Below are 21,297 nucleotides of genomic sequence, written 5' to 3'. Positions count from 1 at the left end.
TCATTATTGCTCATGGCAAATATCAAAGACAGAAATTGTTTGTGAACTGTGCAATGTGTACAACAAAGGAGACCTGCAGTGTATTCCTGCACTGTAAGGCGCTTTCTTCATCTCTGCAGTGATCGCCGGGTCGACAGAGGCGATTGTGGGTAATGGTCTGTCTCAGGAAATTAATGCTTTCGAAGGGCTCTACTGCCTCTCTCCACGAGATCAATCTGTATTAATTTGGCAATTAATCTGATTTCATGAGAAGATGTCTCAATAAGGGACCCCATTGAAACTTCATTTGGATGATGTGATTGGTGTGTGCATGCATCTGCATGTGTCCTCGAAAGGCTCTTTTCATTATCGGCTGATTATTAAGATCCTTTATGGCTGTTTCAAGGCAACAGAAACGATCCGTTTGGGTATGGTTAGAAAATGTGTCCTCATGAATATGTTCTGAACAAAAGTGAAAAATGTTCGCAGTGGGGATGAGAAATGACAAGACCGGCGCTTTTTTTTATATATATATATGAGCACAGCACATCCATGGCAGCTATACGCACACATACGGCTGCAGATGAATGCATTGTGTCATGCAGGATGCAGCCCAGATGGATGTTAAGTGAGGGGGGACATGAGCTTCTGTTTCACTTGGACAGAGTGAGAGAGTGTTCACCTGTACAGTGCACAGGGGAGACGCTCGTCATTTTCAGCTTGTAGCAATCAGTCCGGGAGGCAAACGCGATAACGGAGAATCATGACTCAGTGTTTACCTCCTCTGCCATCAGAACACTATACCTGATGGAGTTTTTCCTCTCCAATCAGGGAGTTTACTTGGCAGTCATATCCGTTCCGTTCAGACAGTGAAGGAAAATTGATTTAACAACTCATAGCCAAGTTCCCAGCTGGATGAGACTGCAAAGGGCTAAATGAAGCCCTGAGCGGACGTACCACTCTAAACACGGCTTTTATCCCCAAGGTGGATTCTGTCAAATCACTGTGATTGTAAGTAATGTGACGGTTGTGATAGTGATGCACGGGAGGGGAGTAAAGGGGGGGGGAGGGGAGGGTTTCACACTCCTTTAGCCACTTGCAATATGTCAAGACCTTCTCTGGTTGGGAGTCGGAGGGGTGTTGTCTCTTCTCTGAACCAGTGAGAACCGGTTGTGGTCCCGCCTCAGTTGTCATCCATGATCGCCCACAACCCCCAAGTGCACTATGTGCATGTGATTTGCTGCTTGTGGGGCAAAGAGACATCTAGGGTCACATGGAGAATGGATTATATACAAGGTCCTGGAGTATTGTCTGGAGAGCTCTATAATACACAGGCATTATTTGTATATGCTGTGCTGAGCAGATCCCGCTGAGGATATGTTCCACATTATGCGCCTTGTCCTTCTTTTATATGAGGTCAAAGACGTACATGTTCCAGGGTCATAAGCACCTTTTTCATCTGCTGGGGAAAAAAAGGGAAAAAAAAAATACACACACAAATATATATATGAAATCAATCTGTAGCAAGCGGACAAAAATTGACAATTTCATCTCCGCAGTCGGGTGTTAAATGTTAACTATTGATCGGATTCAGTCTTCAGAATCACATAGTTTGTGTTCAATCATTACTTTCCCCTGACATTCACCAACTATCCAGGGAGGAATTCATTGCATGTTGGGCTTAGAGGCCCATTTTATTCTTAGATACTTTATTAATCATTTGCAGGAAATGACACCATCAAAGCAGCTGCAATATCAGATAAGACACAACATACAAACTGGACAAATATCATTGAGCCACATAAAAAGAAGACTTTAAAAATACATACGAATACACACAACTGTCCTTCAAAGGTGTATTCATTGGGTTTTATTGCTCATTACACGGTCTGAGTTACAGTTAAGAGAAAGGACTTTCTGTGATCAGCCAGTGGAGAACGTGCTCTGTTAGCTCACGTCCAGCTTGTGCAGTGGGTGTGCAGGTTAAAGGCTAAAATGTAATTCAGACAATGGGAATTACATTTTTGCACCACTCACATAAATATAACCATCCCACATTGGCTTATGTGATGTCAAATTGTAATGAACAAAATAAACAAGGACACAGTTATCTTACCTTATAAAAGGATACAATAGCTAGCCGGGCTGTTTCCAAAGAAACACAGTCCATGTTCTAAAAACTAACACATTGTATCCTGCTTGTTTAATCCCTTCAAAGGCAGAGGTCAAAGGTCTTCTTGTCATTGTGAGGTTGCCAGGCAAAGGGAATGATTGCTCTTGGCAAGATGTTCGACCCTGATGTGTGTTCCTTCATGTCTTCTCACTGTAGACTCAGATTTAAGATTTACAACTAAAAATTGAACTCTTTAATCTTGACATTTTACTCCCAGAAAAAAACAGCAGGTTTAATTAATTTAGCACAAATCCATTAAAAAAAAAGAAGCTTTAAAGCTCCAGTGAGGAACTTTCTGTTTGTGTTGATTTTGTCGCCCCCTTGTGGACATTGCAGTATATCATTTATTTTTTCTGATCTTGTTCTTTACATGCAATAGTAGTGTTTTCTGACAAGAAAATCTCACCCTGCTTTATTATTTAAAAGTCAAAAGTGTAAAATAGGCGCTTTCTTCAGTGTACCTTTATCATCAATCAATAATTTGCTGTCACCCACCCCACAGCAGCTGTTACAGGCATTAAAAATCACAATACTGAAGATGATATAGCCAGTCCTGTCAGTGATGGTCTTGTTTGCTTTCGTAGTTCATAAAGAGACATCACTTTGAACTACAGCCGGTTTCTCCTCACAGGGGAATTTACTCAAAATAAATCGAAGGGAAGGAATGAAGAATCCCCCTTAAACCTGTGTCGATATTGAAAAGTCTCAATAAAATGTCCTCAAATAGTTTAACATCCTTTTTTGTCAGCGTCTGTTTATACAGTAGGCTGAAAGTACACACTCTAAACGGACACACTTGACTGCGCTTCCCATCTTCACTTCAGCTGTTGTTATTGTTCAGTCCACCCACACCCCAAAAAAACCTGCCACAGAAGGCAACAAATTCCAAATGATTTCGAGAAAAATGTGGAAAAGAAAAACAAAAACTAAATGATGCAGAAGTTTATATAAAAGTCTGTGGAGGGGCTGAACAGAAAAGAAAAACACCTTCAAGAATGAGGATAGATAACTAAAGTAGCTGTTGAACAATCTCCCTCTATACAGTGTGCATCTTTGTGGGTCCAAGTTATATGTTTCTTTATAAGACATATGAAACACAGCCATGGCATAGGCTCTCATATTACCTGTCTATGTTCTGTATTTTAGGCAGGTACAGTAATGAAGCAATACACGAGCTGTACAAGCATTCATATCCACTCTTGGATGACTGATTGCACTCTTATCAGTTATTTGATTTAAAACCTTTGTGACTGCAGGTGTGCATCGTCGATAGCTAAGTGCTGGCGCTAGCGCTCATTTCTTAATTCCAAAATTCTTTTTTTTTTTTTGTCCTCTCAGTGCTAAAGCTCGTCTTGCTTAAATAGATGATCATTATCTGGCTCAGTGAGGGATTTTATAATTAAAGAAAATGTCCTTGACTGCAAGGTGGATTGTGTCTGTGGAAGACGTGTTGTATGGAGAAGCCACAGCTTTCAGAATTTATAATGAAGGCTCTATCCTGGCGCTTGTGCCTTTATTGTTTTGGGGGGGGGGGGGGGGGTGAGCGCATTCGTGTTCAGAATTTTACTCAGCCTAAAGTTGAAGCACCTGCTGTCATCTCGGCTCTTTTGATTCTGGTTAAGCATGCATTAATGCGTTTGACATGGTATTTGGTAGAGAAGGCGGCACTCAGCGGAGGCCTCAGATGATACATTTTGCTTTGTTCTTGTCCCTTCTTAGGTTGGGGTTACTTTGCTGAAGCATCAGAGGCAGGCACTGAGTCGGAGGTGAAGAAATAAGGCGAGGAGTCTTCCGAGACAGCAGGGGGCAGCAGCAGGCATGCAGGACTCCGCCTCGGAAAGCAAGATGGCCAAACAGGTAAACAAGTTCCTGTAAGCTATACTAGTGGGTACTCCATCCAAACAGCTAACAAAGCTTACTTTAATTAGCTTCAACTTTTTACTTAACCTCAATCTATTCAACTAACACGACTCAGCCGTGGCTAGTCAAAACTAACCCCAGTCAGACTTTAATTATCATCATGTGTGCTCTGTAAGGGATTTATATGAAGCCCAGAACAGTTGATTGTTGAAAAGACAATAATGTGTAAAAAAAAATGAGAGCTCTCTTTTGTGGCCAAACAACAGATGTGATTAGAGCTGTATGAGGAATACAGAAGTTTGAAAAAAGAAACACTGTTTTCATTAACAAATCAAAAGGAGATGACGTGGTAAAAATCGCAGACAGATTAAACGTGTAAGTCAAAGAAGCCTTTTCATTGTTTAATTGATTTATTTGTTTTTATGAATGAACATTCAGATAACTAGAAAATGCAAGATCATGGCTAAATCAACCTATGAGTAAGCTAGATGATATCAGATCAATGTTTAAAATGATAGTTTAGACTATTTAACGAGCGCTGACTTTACTTCAAGGCTTTTAGTGTCAATTGACCCAATTTGGTGAAATGTGCGTGAAGCCTCTATGACCTACTTACCCACTAACCCTGTCCTACATTCATGTTTCATTTCCCAAGTCAGCTGTATCTTAACAGCCAAAAACAGGAAAAGAAAGGCCAACAGGTCAAAATAAAGTATAGGATTTTTCTTTCAGAGTGGTACATTTCCTACAATATCATTTGAAATGTGTTTGTTCAAACGATCAGGCAGCAAATCAAGGACGGACACCTCTGCTTCAGAGGTGGTGTGGGTCCTCCGCCTGAAGTCCTCACTCCTCCTGAAGAGTGTGAAAGCTCTCTGCAGGAGCAAAGAGCTTTCACACTCTTCACTGACGAGGTCATTAAAGACAGCACACGCCATAGTTGGTCGGAAAGATGGTGGTCCTTTGATGAACTGCTTATATAGTCCAACCCTTTGTCTACTAACCTGATGGACTCTGGCCTTTATTCTCTTTTCTACACGCATTCGATGAGTGACCAGCCTTGAAAACAAATTAAATAAAGGATATTCGTAAACTTTAACCCAATGCTTTTTTAACGTTTGTTACATTCATCTTTGTAATGTTCAATGTTGTTATTCCATCTCTGACTCGTGCTTTGTGAATAAAATGTAACTTATTGGGTGATTGTTATTCCAGAGGATTTTTAGGGACATTAAAAGAGGTGAGACATGATGACGTGTTTATTTTTTTTTATATTGTCTTTGAAACTAAAATAAAAACCTGCATTCATTATTGGTTGCATCGTGACAAAAAGGGCACACATTATGTTTTACAATCTATGTACCTAACCCAGTCACACTGTTGTAAAAATATCCAAAATTTGAGCGTTAATTGTAAATGTAAGCGAGCGTAACAAAACGCCCGGCTGAACCTTCTTTTGATGAGCCGGTTTCAACCGTTGGACATTTTCTGACACACAGTTAGATAGGTGGACAGTTATCTTGCCCTGGAGCAGGCTAGCTCTGATTACTAAGTTACCATGGTTACTGAGCTCATACAGGCCACATTGATGAAACTGAGTTCTCACTAAAATGAGCCAGTTGTATTTTCTTAGATTGTAGACCAGGCTTCTCACTTTGTCTATGAGCCCTCTTGTTCTGGGTGTGCTATTTCTGACAAATATCTGTAAAACTAGTCAGTGTTTTCTTTAAATGTATAGCAAGTTATCCCAATTTTCACTGCATTTGAATGATCAATTATTGTTTTATTTTATTTTAGAGCTAACATAGATGTTTCTAATGTTCTTTCAATGAACCACACGTCTAACTTTCACACTGATTTGTCTCTATGTTTCTCAAACAGTGTATGTGTCGTTGTCAAGTCTGTTTCCAGCCTTTGAGCCAAATGTGTGAAGCTTTCTGCTCTGACAAAAACTGTCAGTATCCTAATAAGCCGACATGTCTAATAAACATAAGGAACTTACATCTCCCTCTATAAAGTAGTTGGCAAATGGTTAGAGGGTTTAAAACAATGGCTACCCTATTAAAGAGCCCTCCCTTGTTTAAATGCGTGCACACTGACTAAAATACAAACAAAGCCTCCATGCTGACTCTAAATCATGACCTGAGGCCTTTACATTAAAATGACTTTTAAGGATGTTTACTAAAAACTGACACAGTGTTCAACATATGAAATGTTCCTCCTGAAAAATCATTTGTATAACTTGTAACCTTCTTTTTTTATATTTTTATGTTAAGGAGCAGAACTCCAAGAACCTGGATGAACATAGAGAAACAGATGACATGTCTGAGAGGATGTCCCCGAACAAAAACCTCAAATCTCCACAGAGAGGCTCCAAACGATTTAAAACCGCTCCTTTCAAGGTGACTCTGCTGGACACCGCTGAGTATGAAGGAGAAATCGAGGTATGTCTAATGGGAAACAATTTGTCTGTAACTTATTGTTCTGGAGTAAGCCAGAGGATGCTTTGAGCAAACCATTAGAAAAGCAATGTTCTTTTTGGCTTTGTTGTTGGTCTTTTCTTGCAGGCAGTGTTGCACTGTGCTGCGCAGATATTGGAAGGCATGAGGAGTAAACAGGCAAAGAGAATAAAAGAGAGGATGCCGTGCTGAGAGCTCACTAGGAGGGCGAAGCCAAAGCAATGTTACACATTTCTGTACTACACACAATGGCACAAATAAAGGCCCAATATGAAAGACTTCATTCCCCCAAGAAATCTGTCGTCATTACTCCAGTAGTGTGAAAAAGGAAAATTCCCTCATGGTGGTAAAAGCAACTGTAGACACGCAAAAGTGAGGAAGAAGAGATAGATGTGTGTCCCTTGCCTTTCACTGAAAGAAGCTGGAGGCATGCATAAGAGAAGACAGAAGAGCTTGATGTCAGTACCCTGCACCAGAGAAATGCAATGAGACAAACTGTCTTTTCAATGTTTCTGGTAATTAGGAGCTAGTTTTAGTCTACTAGCTGACAAAAGCAGGTAACACTATTAAAGCGCAAGACATTTTTCAACCTACTTAAAGGAGCAATATGTATCTCTGACACCTGGGCGTTTAAAATGGGTACTGCAGTCCAAATTCAAAACATTTGATCGTTCTTGAAACCTTTCTGCGCTCTAAACTCTCTCTTTTCAAAAGCATCTCTAATATTTATCCTAGTTTTACCACGTTTCTCGTCGTGGAGCTTTTTACTGACAGAATCAGTTATATCTGAACCAGTATTCTTGCCGGCTTTAATCGCTGCAACACCTGTTGGTGTGGTGGTGCCGTAAAACCACCTCCGTCTCTGGTCAAAACAAAAACAAACCATGATCCCGAATCGAAATTCAGAAGTAGGACATGCCAGCTGCTGCTGTTAACAGAGAAGCCAGCACTTCCACATAGCACGTTTCCTCATACAGTAATGCCATTTTATGATTAAATCAGTAGATATCGTACATGTTGGACCTTTAACAACTTTGCAAACAGAAAGTTCCTTTCAGCATCACGAGCTGTTATGCTATCATTGCTATTCAATTTGTTGCAGCATTGTAGTGGGAGGAATTTACGAACATGACAATCTAAGAGCACTGACCTCTGCAAAGTCCAACAGTCAATTTTCAATTATGCAAATCACTACATCTGGAAATAGCTCCATACTATAAGAATTATTCTAGTTATGTGTTGGATCCATTATTTCCTCTGTCCCTGAGTGGAATTCAGACCTGCTTCAAAGTTTTATAGTTTCTTCCTTAGTCCATACTTCACTCATTCACTAACTTAAATAACATTTGGGCCAGTTTTATTTCACTCTTGATGTTTTAAGCTTTTTCTTGTCACAGCTAAACTTAAGATTCTCCTCATCCAGACTCTTTCCAGACTCTCAAATGTAGATTTAGATTTTTGTTGGTCTGGTGCCTCTGCCTCTGTGCCGAAGCTGACACTGAGTTAAATCAGGCTTCTGTCTAGGCCACTTGATAGCAGCCAGCCTGTGTCATAGCTCGGCACCCTGCTACTGCATTTATTCAGCAAGAAATGTGTTTGATGTAGCATGGACTGTGACTGGAGATGTATACTTAACATTTTTTTTGGACTGCTTGGCTAAGCAGTTACAGGTGACCAATATGGGAATCAGGCAGATGACATGTCCCAGCTTTATATATTGCTTTTAAAGTGCACAGCAACCTGTGGGTTCAGAGTTTGACACTCTGTATTTACTCACTCTGTCACCCTAATTAGATGTTTTTTGATACACAGTAGCAGGTCAATGATTTGTCCGACCTTGGCTTGCAAGTACACTGCAGGTCACTTAAAGATAAACGACGCAAGTTGCAATGCTTGTTTGAATGGACATCAGGACATCCTGTTGGTGATGTCTTCGTCCATTAAACTTTGTACATTAACCCAGGTCAAATCACAAACTCTTAACGCGCTACAAACAAGACCAGACATTTAGGTTAGTGAACCTTTGTGGTGATTTTCTAACCTCAAGCAAGGGGGGGTCTTACCCCCTAAAACATACACATAAATTCTTCCATTTGACACATTACTTTTAAGACACTTGGAGGAACATTTGAAAACGTCACTGAAGCAGCAGCTCAGCAATCACCCATTTTGAATCAGTTTTATAACTACATATTTATTTAGAGATTGTTCATGCCTAACGTAACATCTGCTCACTTGTCTTCAGGGCGGAAGGCTTAACATTGCAATGCATGATGGATACAAACTTCTGATGATATGATCTTACTACCATGTGAAGCAAATAATGCTTCTATTTTCTCAAATATAATTGAATTGTGTAACTAATTGCATTTAATTTTCAAACAAGCCTCACCGTGTTGAATAGGCATGCTGCCTCTGCTTTGGAACAAGCTCGCTAACTGGCTTTTAGAAAATCTATAGTTATTACATGGTTGCAAGCCAGGTGCAGCCAAGGAGAAAATAGAGGAGCAATGTTATTATCAGCCAGCCCTTAGGATACTTTTGCTCAAGTGCATGAAACTTTGTGTGTGTGTGAGAGTGCATGTGTGTGTGTTCTAGTATTGGGGGAAGGGGTGCTTTTTTGTAGTGTGTGTGAGGTAAGAATATCAGGAATGCTATGCTTGCACTAACCTCTCCCTCAGCACTATGACAACATTCGGAAATACCTTGCAGCTTTTCCGCAACACGACAATAGTTAGCATAATGTTTATGAAAGCTTTTGTGTCTGAAGTGCTCTTCTCAAATATTCACCTGCCCTTGCAGCACTGCCAATCATAACCAGAGAAAGATGTACAAAGCAGCATTCTTGTCAGCCCATGTTTTATTTAGAGTGCGTTCAGCTTCAGACCTCCAGGTCATGGACAAATCTTGCTCTCACTTTCTGTCTTTAATTGCTGCGGTGTGGAACATCGTGCATTGCATATCAGAACTCACTCTTTGCTTCCAGGAGTTCCTCATAACATCATTGTGATAAAGCAGGATACGCCTTGGGGGCGCATTCGTTGGTAAATTACGTCTCCTGTCATGGATGTGTGGCTAATTCTCCCAGTTGTGCTCAGAAAAAAAAGACAAGGCACCTCTCCTATCCATTCTCCCCATCTGCTCTCTTGGTGTAATCTGGCTGACTTTGCATGGTCAAGCCTGTGCTTTACCGATACGGATATATGCTGGTTAGTTTTCTTCTCACATTGCAAAGACACTTTGGTGTCCACACATGTTGCAGTGCTTATATCTGTGTTGTACAGTCTAAATGTAATTGTTCCAGAGCAGGGAGCTAAATGACTGGATGATTTCAGTCATGAATTAATAAGACCTCACATGGTGAATTACTTCCTGCTGCTTACTTCACTACATACACATGCTTTACACTGACAGTATGATGCTAATGTTAGGGACCTACTAACTGACCTCCCAGGTGTTGCTCCACCATCCTTTCACCCATAATGAGGCAAATGTGAAATACTATTTCAAATCCTAGCCTTGAGATATAAGGAAACAAGGCAATTGAATTGAGGTAAAATACTGCATCTGTTTCCCTGGCAACAGCTCGCCAGGGAAACAGGGATGAGGCACCTATTGTGTGAGAGTAACACATTGATGTGTGTTTCCTTGTTAGGTTTACCAATTATGTCTGTTTTAAATATTGAACAGTAATAATGATCTGATAAATGACACATGTTGCAACAATAGTTTTTTCAGGAAACAACATATGGATACGTGCAATCTGACTCGCAAGAAACTGAAGTAGTCGAAGTACAGTACATGCTTTTCTCCTCCTATGCCGTGTGCGGTGCTGTATCGTTTACTGAAATTCAACACAGATTATATTCAGGATTTCTCAGATTTCCTTGCTCGTGATGTGTTTAAATATGACAATTTATCTCAATTGTTGGTGATTTTAATATTCACGTGTGTTGTGAATCAAAACCTATGGTCAAGGACTTCTTGAATCTTATTGACTCTTTTAATCTCACTCAGTCGGTGACTGGCCTGACACAGGAAAAGGGTCACACACTGGACCTTGAATTATCTAATGGCTTGTGTGTGTGTGTATCACTGAAATCTGTGGTGCATTAATTTCGGATCATTTCCCTTTTTTACAGTTTATGGTGATTTGGTTTCAGCACGCCGTCTGCATGCAGTTAACGCTTTAACTGCTTCCCAATTTCCACTCATGTTTAAAGACTCGGTGCTCACGGCGGTGGCTGATGACTGTAGTCCCGTAGCTGATAAGCTCACAGCCTGTTGCCCACTTTTAGGACTACACACTCTAAACCTCAGTCTGGGCCATAGTTTCCTTTGAAATTCTGTGGGACTGTCTGGTTATCAGAGAGCAGTTGAACATTTTAAATTAGAGTATAACCTTGTCTCCATGAACAGTCACAGGCCTCATGTACTTTTCAGTGTTTTTAACTCTCTCATAAATCCATGTGACTATGCTTGTATTGTGCCCTCAGCTGAACTTTGTGATGACTTTCAAAAACATTTTATTAACAAAATATCTGCTCTAAGGTCTTCACCCTCCACAGGATCCTTCTGTTACTTCCACATGCCCTGCTGTCTTTGAGCAATTTGAGCCTAGATCTTTCTCTTTATTGTCTTATACAGTCCATCGTCTGTGGGCCACTAACAGCCCTCAGTATCCCCTGTTGAAAAATGTTGTTCAAGCAATTGGAGTGTTTTTAAAAATCCCTCTCTATGGTGAGGGTATGTACCAGCTGATGTTATGCAAAATACACTTTACCGTGGTTTTCTAACACTATTATGTGTCCCTAGCCTGTCTATAATAAAACCATTAAAAGAAAAGTCCATCCTCTCCATCTTTTGCCTGCTCCACTTTTCAGAAAATGTGTACTCAAACAGGCCATTTAGAGATTTTTTCCCTTCATGACATCACAAAGGGCAGTAACCCCTCCCCCAGGTGGGTGACACTCCCAAAGAGGGGTTTATAGGCATGCAGGATAAGAATGGATTTTTTAGCAAGAAACTTCACAGACATGTTTTGGGCAGCTCTCAGACGTATTTAAACTTGTTGAAAAGGAGGATAATATGTGACCTTTAAGCATGCTTTAGTTCAGCCTCTGATTAAAAACACAACTTGGAACCTTCTGGCCTGTCAAACTTTAAGCCAATTTCTAAGCTGCCCTTTTTTATCTAAAGTCATAGAGAGAGTGGTTTTCTCACGGCCAAGGGAAAACCTAGGGTATCATGAGGTCCATTAAAAAGTTTCAGTCGGGTTTTAAATCATGCCATTACCAAGGCAGTAAAACAGCTCTGCTGGGAGTGTACAATGACCTCCTCCTTTCTGTTGATTCTCGGGACTTTTCGTGATAATTGTTTGGGCATTAAAAGGCACTGACGTCTCCTACTCATACCAAATGCTGCAGGGTGTCTGCTAACTGGACAAAATAAATATGACAGGATTACACCCACTTTTGCCTCTCTTCATTGGCTTCCTGTCTGCTGCAGGGTCGCTTGTAAGATTTAATTGATTGTTTTTAAGGTTTTAAATGGATAAGTACCCTCTTAGCTTGTTGATCTCTTGCACTTCAGTAAGACCACTTTGGTCAACAAACCAACTGCTCTTGGAAGTCCTGAGATCAAAACTTAAAAACAGAGAGGGTGGAAAATAACATAATAGAAAAAACTTAGTTTGATTTTTTCGGGAATCAAAAATATGTCACAATTTAAAGAACTTAAAAAATTGCATAAAAACTCTTGTATGCTGTCTTACTTACAATAATACATTTATTGGCAATGAGGTAAATTACAAGTTAAACAGTTTGCACAAGTTTTAGAATTTTTATGGACAGAACAAAGTATTTATTTACAACTGAAAGTACTACCATTGGGCGGTTGAAAGCAGCCAGAATAGCTGATGTGTACTTAAGTCCCACCTCTGATTTAATTAAAATTTTAATAACAATATCTTATTTTTGTAAAGCATCTTGAGATAAAAACATTTTATGAATTGGCTATATAAATATTGATTGATTTATTGATGAGGCAAATACCCAATCATAGATTTGGATTTTGGGGTGGCAACTGGGGTGGCCAATCAGATTTCAATGGGGGCCCATGCCAACCCTTGCCACACTTCCCGTCACGCCCCTGCCCAGAGGATTTATTTCCAACATTACTGACTTTTCCCAATTTAAAGCCACAGCAGCATTTATGACTCAAGTTGGGTCAGGTTAGATTTTTAATAAATAATTAACAAAATTGTACTTGACTAACAAATGATTTTTTATTTTTTTTTGCGTCATAAGGCTCCCTCAGATTTTACCATGTTAACCTAAATGCAGAAGAATGGTGAAGAAATGTGTAACTGCTTTCATTTATATTTTGTATAGACAAATTGCATCCACTCAATATACAGAGAATGTACTGAACAATACTAAATGCTGTCTCAGCCTTCTACAGCACACATAGCAGAAGGGTTTATTTGTGCATTATTTGTCCACACATAGACTCTGCCTTGAATGTGAAATATGAATTAGTCATTTGAATGAGAAATGAAATGTTCCTGAAAGGCTCACCTTGACCTCTGTCATCAGCAGATGAAATCCCTGCCTGCAGTACAAAGACTCATTTTCACTGTCAAGAGATTGATGCAGACTGACTGCAACATGTCACCAAATGGCTGTGCTGTTTTATTGTGCCACAAACTAGAGAATAGGAAAGCCATATTTACAACAACTGTGTAATGAGGTCAATTTATTTGTGAGCCAGATCTTTCCCAATGCTGCTGTTTAGCAGCAGTAAACTTTAGAATTCTGAAATCTAGAAGGAAAAACTTCCCCTCTATTGTTTTTCTAACGTTTTAACGTATTTGTTATATGTGTGTCTCAGCAGAAACATTCCAAAGGACAGACCCTAATGGACACGGTGTGTGAGCACCTCAACTTGCTGGAGAAGGATTACTTTGGTCTGACCTTTGCCGACACAGACAACCAGAAGGTCAGTGAATTGTTTGCCACATAGAACTCCTGGGACATATCTGTGCATAAACATGTTGCTCACTGAACAATCTGTATTCCTCTCACTTGTTGGCGGGGTCTCTCTCGGTGATATGCTATCCATCATCATTCAGCGATGAATGAAAAATGTCTAGGTCTGGGCAAAAGGCAAATTGAAATCTTGAAAGATGAAAAACTGTCTCATCAACTGTTTGCAAAAGGTATAAAAATGAATTACAGTCAGGATCAACAGTTGATTAGGAAAATTGAAAAAAATAATAAGAAAAGTTTAGTTGGAATTCATAGAGGACAGAGGAACAACAGAACTTCAACCAAACTAAAAATAACATCCAACTATGACATCAGAATGACGCTTATACATGCACAAAATGAGTCCATTCCAATTAAGTTTTTTATATAGTTAATTAAAATGAATATTCCATCCTATTACTTTTTACATTAAGCCACAGATAATCATAATAACACCAGCCAAATGTTGGTTTGTTTACAAAGCACAGAGTTGACAATTAGAGAAGGAGTCCGTATAATACATCAAAGTCCTTGTAATACCGGCATGTATCCATCAGGTTTTAAGGCCTGAGTCCGTTTTTTCCGTCCAAAATTGACACGTTAAAAAATAAATACAATCTCATGTTATGCCAATCATGTTTGCACACTGTTTCTGTATTGTCCCTCCCTCAAACATACTGCCAGCCACTGTTCAGGATCGATTGCTTCGAGGAAATTGGGGGTGTTCTTTTTAATGTTTGGTTCCAGCGTATCAAACTGGACCACTGACATCCTGAAATACACCTGGAAGCAACCGGGATCATTCTGCAGCTCCTTATCGATAGGAAAAATGTTCTTTTATTGACAGGTGTCAACTCTCTTCACTCTTGTTTTCAGGAGTGGACGGACGTGTTTTTTTTAAATTAACCTCCTAAGACCCGAACTCTTGCATGGCATGCATTTTTAATTTCTCCTTGCTAATTGGGCTGATTGGGAACTGATTGGGCTGAAAGAACCACTAAATAATCTTAACTGCTTGATCAAGTGGCGTGATGATTTCGAGACATTTTGTCTCATACTGCGAATTTTCGCAATTAATAGAAAACTCAATGTGCAAGGTGTCTGTGTGTAACGTTTTCTTTTTTCGGATTATGGATCCAAAAATGCATCCGGTGTGCAAAGCCAAAGTCAGAAAATTGGCGTCTTTTTAATCCTAAATTTGATCTGAAATTTGATTTGAATGTCCAGCTTCATTGCTACCCATGATTGTGTGCTGCTTAATGTAATTGAGCTGCATTGCATGACACCTTTTAAAATTGATTTCACAACTAAAGTACCCTTCAAACTAGCCTTGTGGCTAAATATGCTATATTGACAGTAATGTCAATAATAAGCACACTCTCTGAGAGTTAAGTGAATAATACAGAGTGGGATCAAACTCACATGTAAAGCAGAAAACTTTCTGTGGAATCAATAGATTTCACTTGGGGAGCTGTGAAAGCATAAAAAGACATGTTTGATCCGAAAAGTAAGCTGAATGTGAATCAGTAGAACATCTCATTGTTCATATGAAAATATATATTGATTAGAACATCTTTTTTTTAAACTTCAGAAACAATGTGTCTTTAAAAGACAAATGAGCCTTAGGCATGAAATGCTTATTATTTTACTCTTGTTTTTTTCTGTTCACAGAGGAGTAGGAAAAATAATTAGATCTTTGTAGGATGAATGGAACGTGCTCTGAGAGTTTAATTTGCTCTTACCCACCTGTGAATGTTGATGACTTGTGATTGATCTCAAATTGGATGCACATGCCATGCAAAAGAACATTTGCATATGGAATCAACCCAATTAACCCATATAAAAGCTGCGTGAAAACCCAAGCCAACACGCCAGGGCCCCTGCATGAACACTGTTTTTTTTTTGGTCTATAAATAGTGCACACACAACTTTTTGAATCTTGTCAGTTTATGGTTGTAAGCCTCCTCCAACTTTCAGACAGGGATTTGCAAGTGGTAGTGAAATGGAAGTAGTGGTAACCATGACCTGTTGAATGAAAAGGTTTATTTATTTTGATCCAGAAAACTAAACTAACTGTTTGTTGGGCCCCTTTGTAAATGGTCAGTGGACTTGTGCTTGTATTGTACTAGCCATTCACAGCCAACCAGGCACTGATAACAGAGGTTGCTATGTAAAGTGACCATCAGTAGTAACTAATCCCATTCACACACATTCATACGCCGCCGCCGAAGCAGAGGGAAGCAACCCGGGGTTGAGTGTCTTGCCCATGTGGCAGCAGGATCTCGGAATCGAACCCCCAATCTTTGGCAAGACAACCGACCCTACCAACTGAGCCACAGCCCCCACAGCTGCCCCTTCCAGGCAGGGAGTCACTGCATTCAAGATGTTAATTTGACATTGATTGAATGACATTGTCTCCTAAAGAGGAAGGGGAAGTGATTTGCTGAAGCTGCCTTTGTGAGCTCAGTCGATTGCCACAGTAGCACTTTGTATTCCAGCCATTGAATAATGTGCTTTCTTGCTTTTTGTGATCTTGTTTTTAAGATGGACAGCACAAAGGCCAAGTTGGCTTTAGCGTGTATTGACTTACTTGTAATCTTTGCAATTTTGATAGATCAAAGGATAAATATGCAAGAAAATGATAAATGCTATAAAGGTTCTATAACTATATATAACTATAATAATATATTATTCATGATACTGATGAGTCTGGTTGGCCATTTGAACTACTTTATATTGAATAAATTATTCTAAATGAGAACCATTTAAAAGTTCCTCAATATCAGAGAGTGATGTCTCAAAAGATGTGAATAATAATCAGATATACTTTGATTCTTTGCTTCTCTGGATCTGTTCTCTGAGGTTTGATTATACTGCCTTCTGATAAATGTGTACATACATTAAACTCCAATCAGCCCCGATATCAATTTGACATTTCAAGTATAGAAGCTCCCACTATGTTTCCACTCATGGCTGTTGATTATTTAGGATGCATAGACCTGGCTTATTATCATATAATCAAGTAATTGTCACTGACGTCATCTCTTCTTGTCAGCTCTAGCGTCAGTTGCATGTTTTTTGGTTTTCATTGATGTGTGCTTCCCTCAGGGCAGGTTTGTGATAACACTACAGGATACAGAGGCCTCTCGTGCCTTTGAAGATAGGGAATGAATGAAAAGCCAAAGTCCCCTTTAACATCTGGAGCATATCCTCTGTCACCATTAGGGCTTGTGAGGGGTTTGTCAGCTCACATGTTGTGACTTGATTCATGTCTGATGACTGACGGTGGGGTTTCAGCATGATATCGGCCCATACAGACAGATTGTTGAAGAGGAACACTGCTATGAAGTTCAAATATATTCCACCGTCTGAGCGTCTGAGCGTAGGTGACACTGATATTGATCTAAGATATGGCTACATCTATGTGACAGACTCATCAAAGACAGGCTTATCAGAGCGCAGCTTGAGTGTACTGTCTGGGGGTCAGCACTGATTGGTAGACCAAACGGGTCTGAAAATTGAAATGTCATTTCAGATGCCCTTTCTCTGTCTCAGTTTGCAAACAAGGATTTAATCTCCGCCCTTCAGGAGAACATTATTCCTTGTGTCGCAAAAGCTAGAGTAAAGCCCTGAACAGCCAGTGATTAAAAGTTCTTCCTGCTTTTCTTATTGAGTGGTCTTTGGCCTTGGCTGATATAAGACAGGTTCAGTGGGACGATAAATGCCTGCATCTCATCAAAGTCTTTATCATCCTGATTAAAAAGTGGTCAGGTATGTGTTTTTGTGCCAGTGTTGCAAGTGTATCTGGGGACATTAATCAAATTGCCAAAGATGCTTGCTGTTTTTTTTCCCCACTATTGCTGCACCAATGTGCTCTACTCTGATGTAATACCAGCTTCCAAAAGGCATTTATAAGAAGCTAAATTACTAAAATATTCAAAAGGACTGTACAAACTCAACACAGATCGGACCGTATCTGTGACCTAATGATCAAAGAATCATTTATATTTACCAGTTTTATTGACCTGTTGGACTTCAATGTCAGACGTGCTGGCAGCATTTTTTGGTGCACCATTTTGGTCAAGGCCAAAATATATCTACAACTGTTAGATATATATGACATGAAAAGAAAACCTTGGTTCCAAAATGATGAAGCCTTCTAACTTTTGTGATTAAAAATGTTTACTTCCACAATGTGTTTATTGCGAAAGCTCATACTGCGATAACTATTAAGTCGTGATTAATTGCAATGCCCTATTAAGAACCTCCTTCTTTGTATGTCTAATGTCTAAAAGTTTGGGGGCATTAACTGAGTTAGCATTTCAGAAAATGTGGAAAGGTGTGGTTATGCACACCCTGGACAGCCCATCAGTGAACTTCATTCATTCGTCAGTTGATTTTGTTACAATGAAAAGATGTTTAAAACATTTAGTATACATTTTTTATATTTGCTTTTTGCACAAGCAGCTTCAAAAAGCCAAAAAGACGAAAAAGCAGTTTTTACAGCAGAAATTAACATGTTTACAGATTTGGGACAAAAAACGAAATAGGTCTGATTAGTTATTGTCATCATGGGCACACACTGTACAGGGGATGATTTATTTTTTAAACGGCTCTGTTTTGATTATATGAACAATACGTGTTATTCAAAGTTAGGCATCAAGAGGCTTAAAACCCTCCTCAGCTGTCAGCCTGTCGTTAGGTTGACTGAAAGTTAGGCTGAGTCAGCATTTCCAGCATGGCGGCTGCCGCTGATGAGCCTCCTGAGCCCCCTGCCGTAAAAGATGGCTGACATCACTCAGGCTTCGTCCATTGATATTTACAATCTATGTTTTTGCAGTTGATGTTGGATATGTAAATAACGTTGATGAAGACAGCGTGTGTATGGTTTAATACAGTTTATGACACTTTGTAAATCGTGGTATGTAAAATAGATGCTTTAAATGTCTGTATTTTATAGTTATAAAACTTTTTAAATAATATTCAAAGTGTGCCACTTTTAAAAAAAGGCGTATTTTGGGTTTAGAGCTCCTCAGTACCAGCATAGAAAAATGTCCTATTTAGAAAAAAGACTGAAATAAAGTTAACAGGCTGAAATGTACGAGTCCTCCAACAAAGTTTCTGTGAGGATTTTGCCCTCTTTACTTATAATCCTGTCACTTGTACTGCAATACAACCAATACAAAGGGGTAGAGATAGGGAGTTAGCAGTGGGACACATTTGATGCAGAGCGTCCATTGGATACCATAGCATCATGCACTGCTGTCTGTACAGAATGATATACGTTTTTTGCTCCAAGTGAGTCAGTGTACACAGCACCAATGATGAGATGCTCCATCAACCAAATGAGAAATGGTGCCCCTACAGGCAAAGTGGTTCACTGCACAGCAGGATGTGATTAGATCAGATAAGTAACTGGCTTGCAGTGATGAAACAACACAGTAAAGAAACAGATGTTTGAACAAATTCTGCTCTCTGCACATTGAAATGGCTCAGCAGCGGAGGGCTACGTTTCCATATGGTGAAGGTTTGCAACACTGACAAAACAATGATGGCAATTAAAGCGAAATGTGACACGGGATGTGCGTTAGCCACGTATCAAGCCTGCCCTGTGTGAATTCTGCCTTCTGTCTTTCAGAACTGGTTGGACCCCTCCAAGGAAATCAAAAAGCAGATGCGCAGTAAGTGTGTTTTCTAAGCAGCTGTGATTATGAAGATTTAAATTTTCCTAAGTAATCACATAACTAGCTTTGTTTGCAAATGGAACTGATGTAAAGTTTTGTGTAAGTCTGTTAAAAACAATTCCATCGCTGCTCTGTAATTGTGATTCTGCATACGTATTCTTCAACAGACATGATTGTTAACCGTCTGGCTCTTGATTTACTTTCTCCTCAGACTCTCCGTGGCACTTTGCCTTTGCTGTCAAGTTCTACCCTCCAGACCCCTCCCAGCTCACTGAGGATATTACCAGGTAGAACACATCTCAGACTTACACACTCTTTTAAATGTTCTCCGTGAATAAATTGACTTGACACTGTTACAAATCTCCTCTGGCTGTGCTGTCAGACGCTCTTAAGTGTTAATCAGAGGAGCAATTGCTTTCATATGTCAGTCTTGCCTTTTTTCTTTCCTAAATAGGTGTGTTTACAAAAAAGTGTTGTAACATTTTACATGGCATATTTGCCCCAGTGTCAAAGCAACCCAAATCCCTCACTCGTTTGCGAGGATTACACCTGGAATGCTACTAACCGCCCTGGATTAACCACGCTGAATACTTGTTGGAGCTTGCCTTGGCTCGGGCTCGTTTGACTGCCAACACTCTTCTCTCCTCCCCTTTTGTCTCAACTGACAGATACTACCTGTGTCTGCAGCTGAGGGATGACATGCTGTCAGGTCGACTGCCGTGCTCGTTTGTCACTCATGCCCTCCTGGGCTCCTACACAGTTCAAGCCGAGCTGGGAGACTACGACCTGGACGACCACGGCTCTGACTACGTCAGCGATTTCCGCTTTGCCCCCAATCAGACTCGTGAGCTGGAGGAGAGAGTGATGGAGCTCCATCGAAACTACAAGTACAGCACAATGTTGAATTACATTTTTCATCTGTACACAAATCTCTAGGGATGATCAGCTGCCCAGTCTTCTGTTGTGTCAAAACACTCCATCATGCATATGGCTGATAAATGCCATCACCATCTGTCATTGAAATGTACACGGTGTAGCTCTTGCCAGTGTGAGAGCACTTCTTTATGTGGCAAACCTTTTTTTTGGCAAATTATATTACCAATTAATTCTGCTACCACTGTGCAAGATGAAAGGTTAATTATTTGAAAAGTCCTGTTGTAACATTATTCTGCCCACAGGGGTATGACTCCGGCAGACGCTGAAATTAACTTCTTGGAGAACGCAAAGAAATTGTCCATGTATGGTGTGGACCTGCATCACGCTAAGGTTGGCTATATCCAAAGATATTTTATTTTGTGAGAAAGTTTTTGCAGATGCACATAGTAATGCTCCCCACTAATGTCTGCACCTTTACTGTCCTTTTGTTTGCTGTAGGATTCTGAAGGGATTGAAATCATGTTGGGTGTCTGTGCAAACGGCCTGCTGATTTACCGTGACAGGCTGAGGATTAACCGCTTTGCCTGGCCAAAGATCCTCAAGATCTCCTACAAGAGGAGCAACTTCTACATCAAGATACGACCTGGAGAGGTACGCAGTTTGGAAAAGAATAACTAATTTAATGTGGGCTAGTCATGGTTACCGCTTCTAAACATTAAAAAAATATTTGATATAAGGACATTGTCAAGTGTGAGACATCCTAATGACGTCATGGTGGTGTCATCAGGGTTGTTTTGGGGCTTTGGTATGGATCATTCAAAACTAACACAGAACTGTTCAGAGTTTGAAAATAGTGAGTGTAGAAATAGAAGGGATTTGTCTAAGACAATTGAATCATTGTAGGATCCCATGACTGAGAAAACTTTTGACGTATCAGTTTTTGCAATAAAAAATAATTTGTTCAATAATAAGAAATGATTTTCACTTTTGGACAAAGCCAGGACAGTTGATCCCCCTGTTTCTAGTCTAAACCAGGCTGAAGTGTCTCCTTACTACTGCTCCAGCACATTTTGAGCATACAGACGTGACGTGAAAAGTATCAATCTTTTCATCAAATCCTCCTTTCATTCTTTTCAGTAGCAATGGCTGATGTTTTGACACAGCTGTAACTGTTGAAAGCCATTGCAGACACGAGTGTGTGGTCAGCTGTGCCGAGCCCGAGACTGTAAAAATCCTTT

General features: G+C 39.9%; 1 protein-coding gene across 9 annotated transcripts in view; it reads left to right on the top strand.

Annotated features, from left to right (window-relative positions):
- The window catches only part of LOC132977035 (protein 4.1-like), a 93,322-nt gene that overhangs the window by 47,611 nt on the left and 24,414 nt on the right, over positions 1-21,297 (top strand). For 6 of the 9 annotated variants that reach the window (XM_061041387.1, XM_061041390.1, XM_061041384.1 and 3 more), the window contains exons 2-9: positions 3,872-4,009; positions 6,289-6,456; positions 13,363-13,470; positions 19,138-19,180; positions 19,395-19,470; positions 19,852-20,070; positions 20,362-20,449; positions 20,558-20,710. In XM_061041387.1, the coding sequence (XP_060897370.1) occupies positions 3,971-4,009; positions 6,289-6,456; positions 13,363-13,470; positions 19,138-19,180; positions 19,395-19,470; positions 19,852-20,070; positions 20,362-20,449; positions 20,558-20,710 (894 nt within the window). In that variant the 5' untranslated portion in view covers positions 3,872-3,970. The remainder of the gene's footprint in view (positions 1-3,871; positions 4,010-6,288; positions 6,457-13,362; positions 13,471-19,137; positions 19,181-19,394; positions 19,471-19,851; positions 20,071-20,361; positions 20,450-20,557; positions 20,711-21,297) is intronic. The other 3 variants (XM_061041388.1, XM_061041386.1, XM_061041389.1) reach the window with 2 other exon arrangements.

Source organism: Labrus mixtus, chromosome 7 (assembly GCF_963584025.1).
Source record: "Labrus mixtus chromosome 7, fLabMix1.1, whole genome shotgun sequence".
NCBI lineage: Eukaryota > Metazoa > Chordata > Actinopteri > Labriformes > Labridae > Labrus > Labrus mixtus.
The sequence above is the reverse complement of the archived record's forward strand: the minus strand, read 5'-3'. Positions and strand labels throughout refer to the sequence as shown.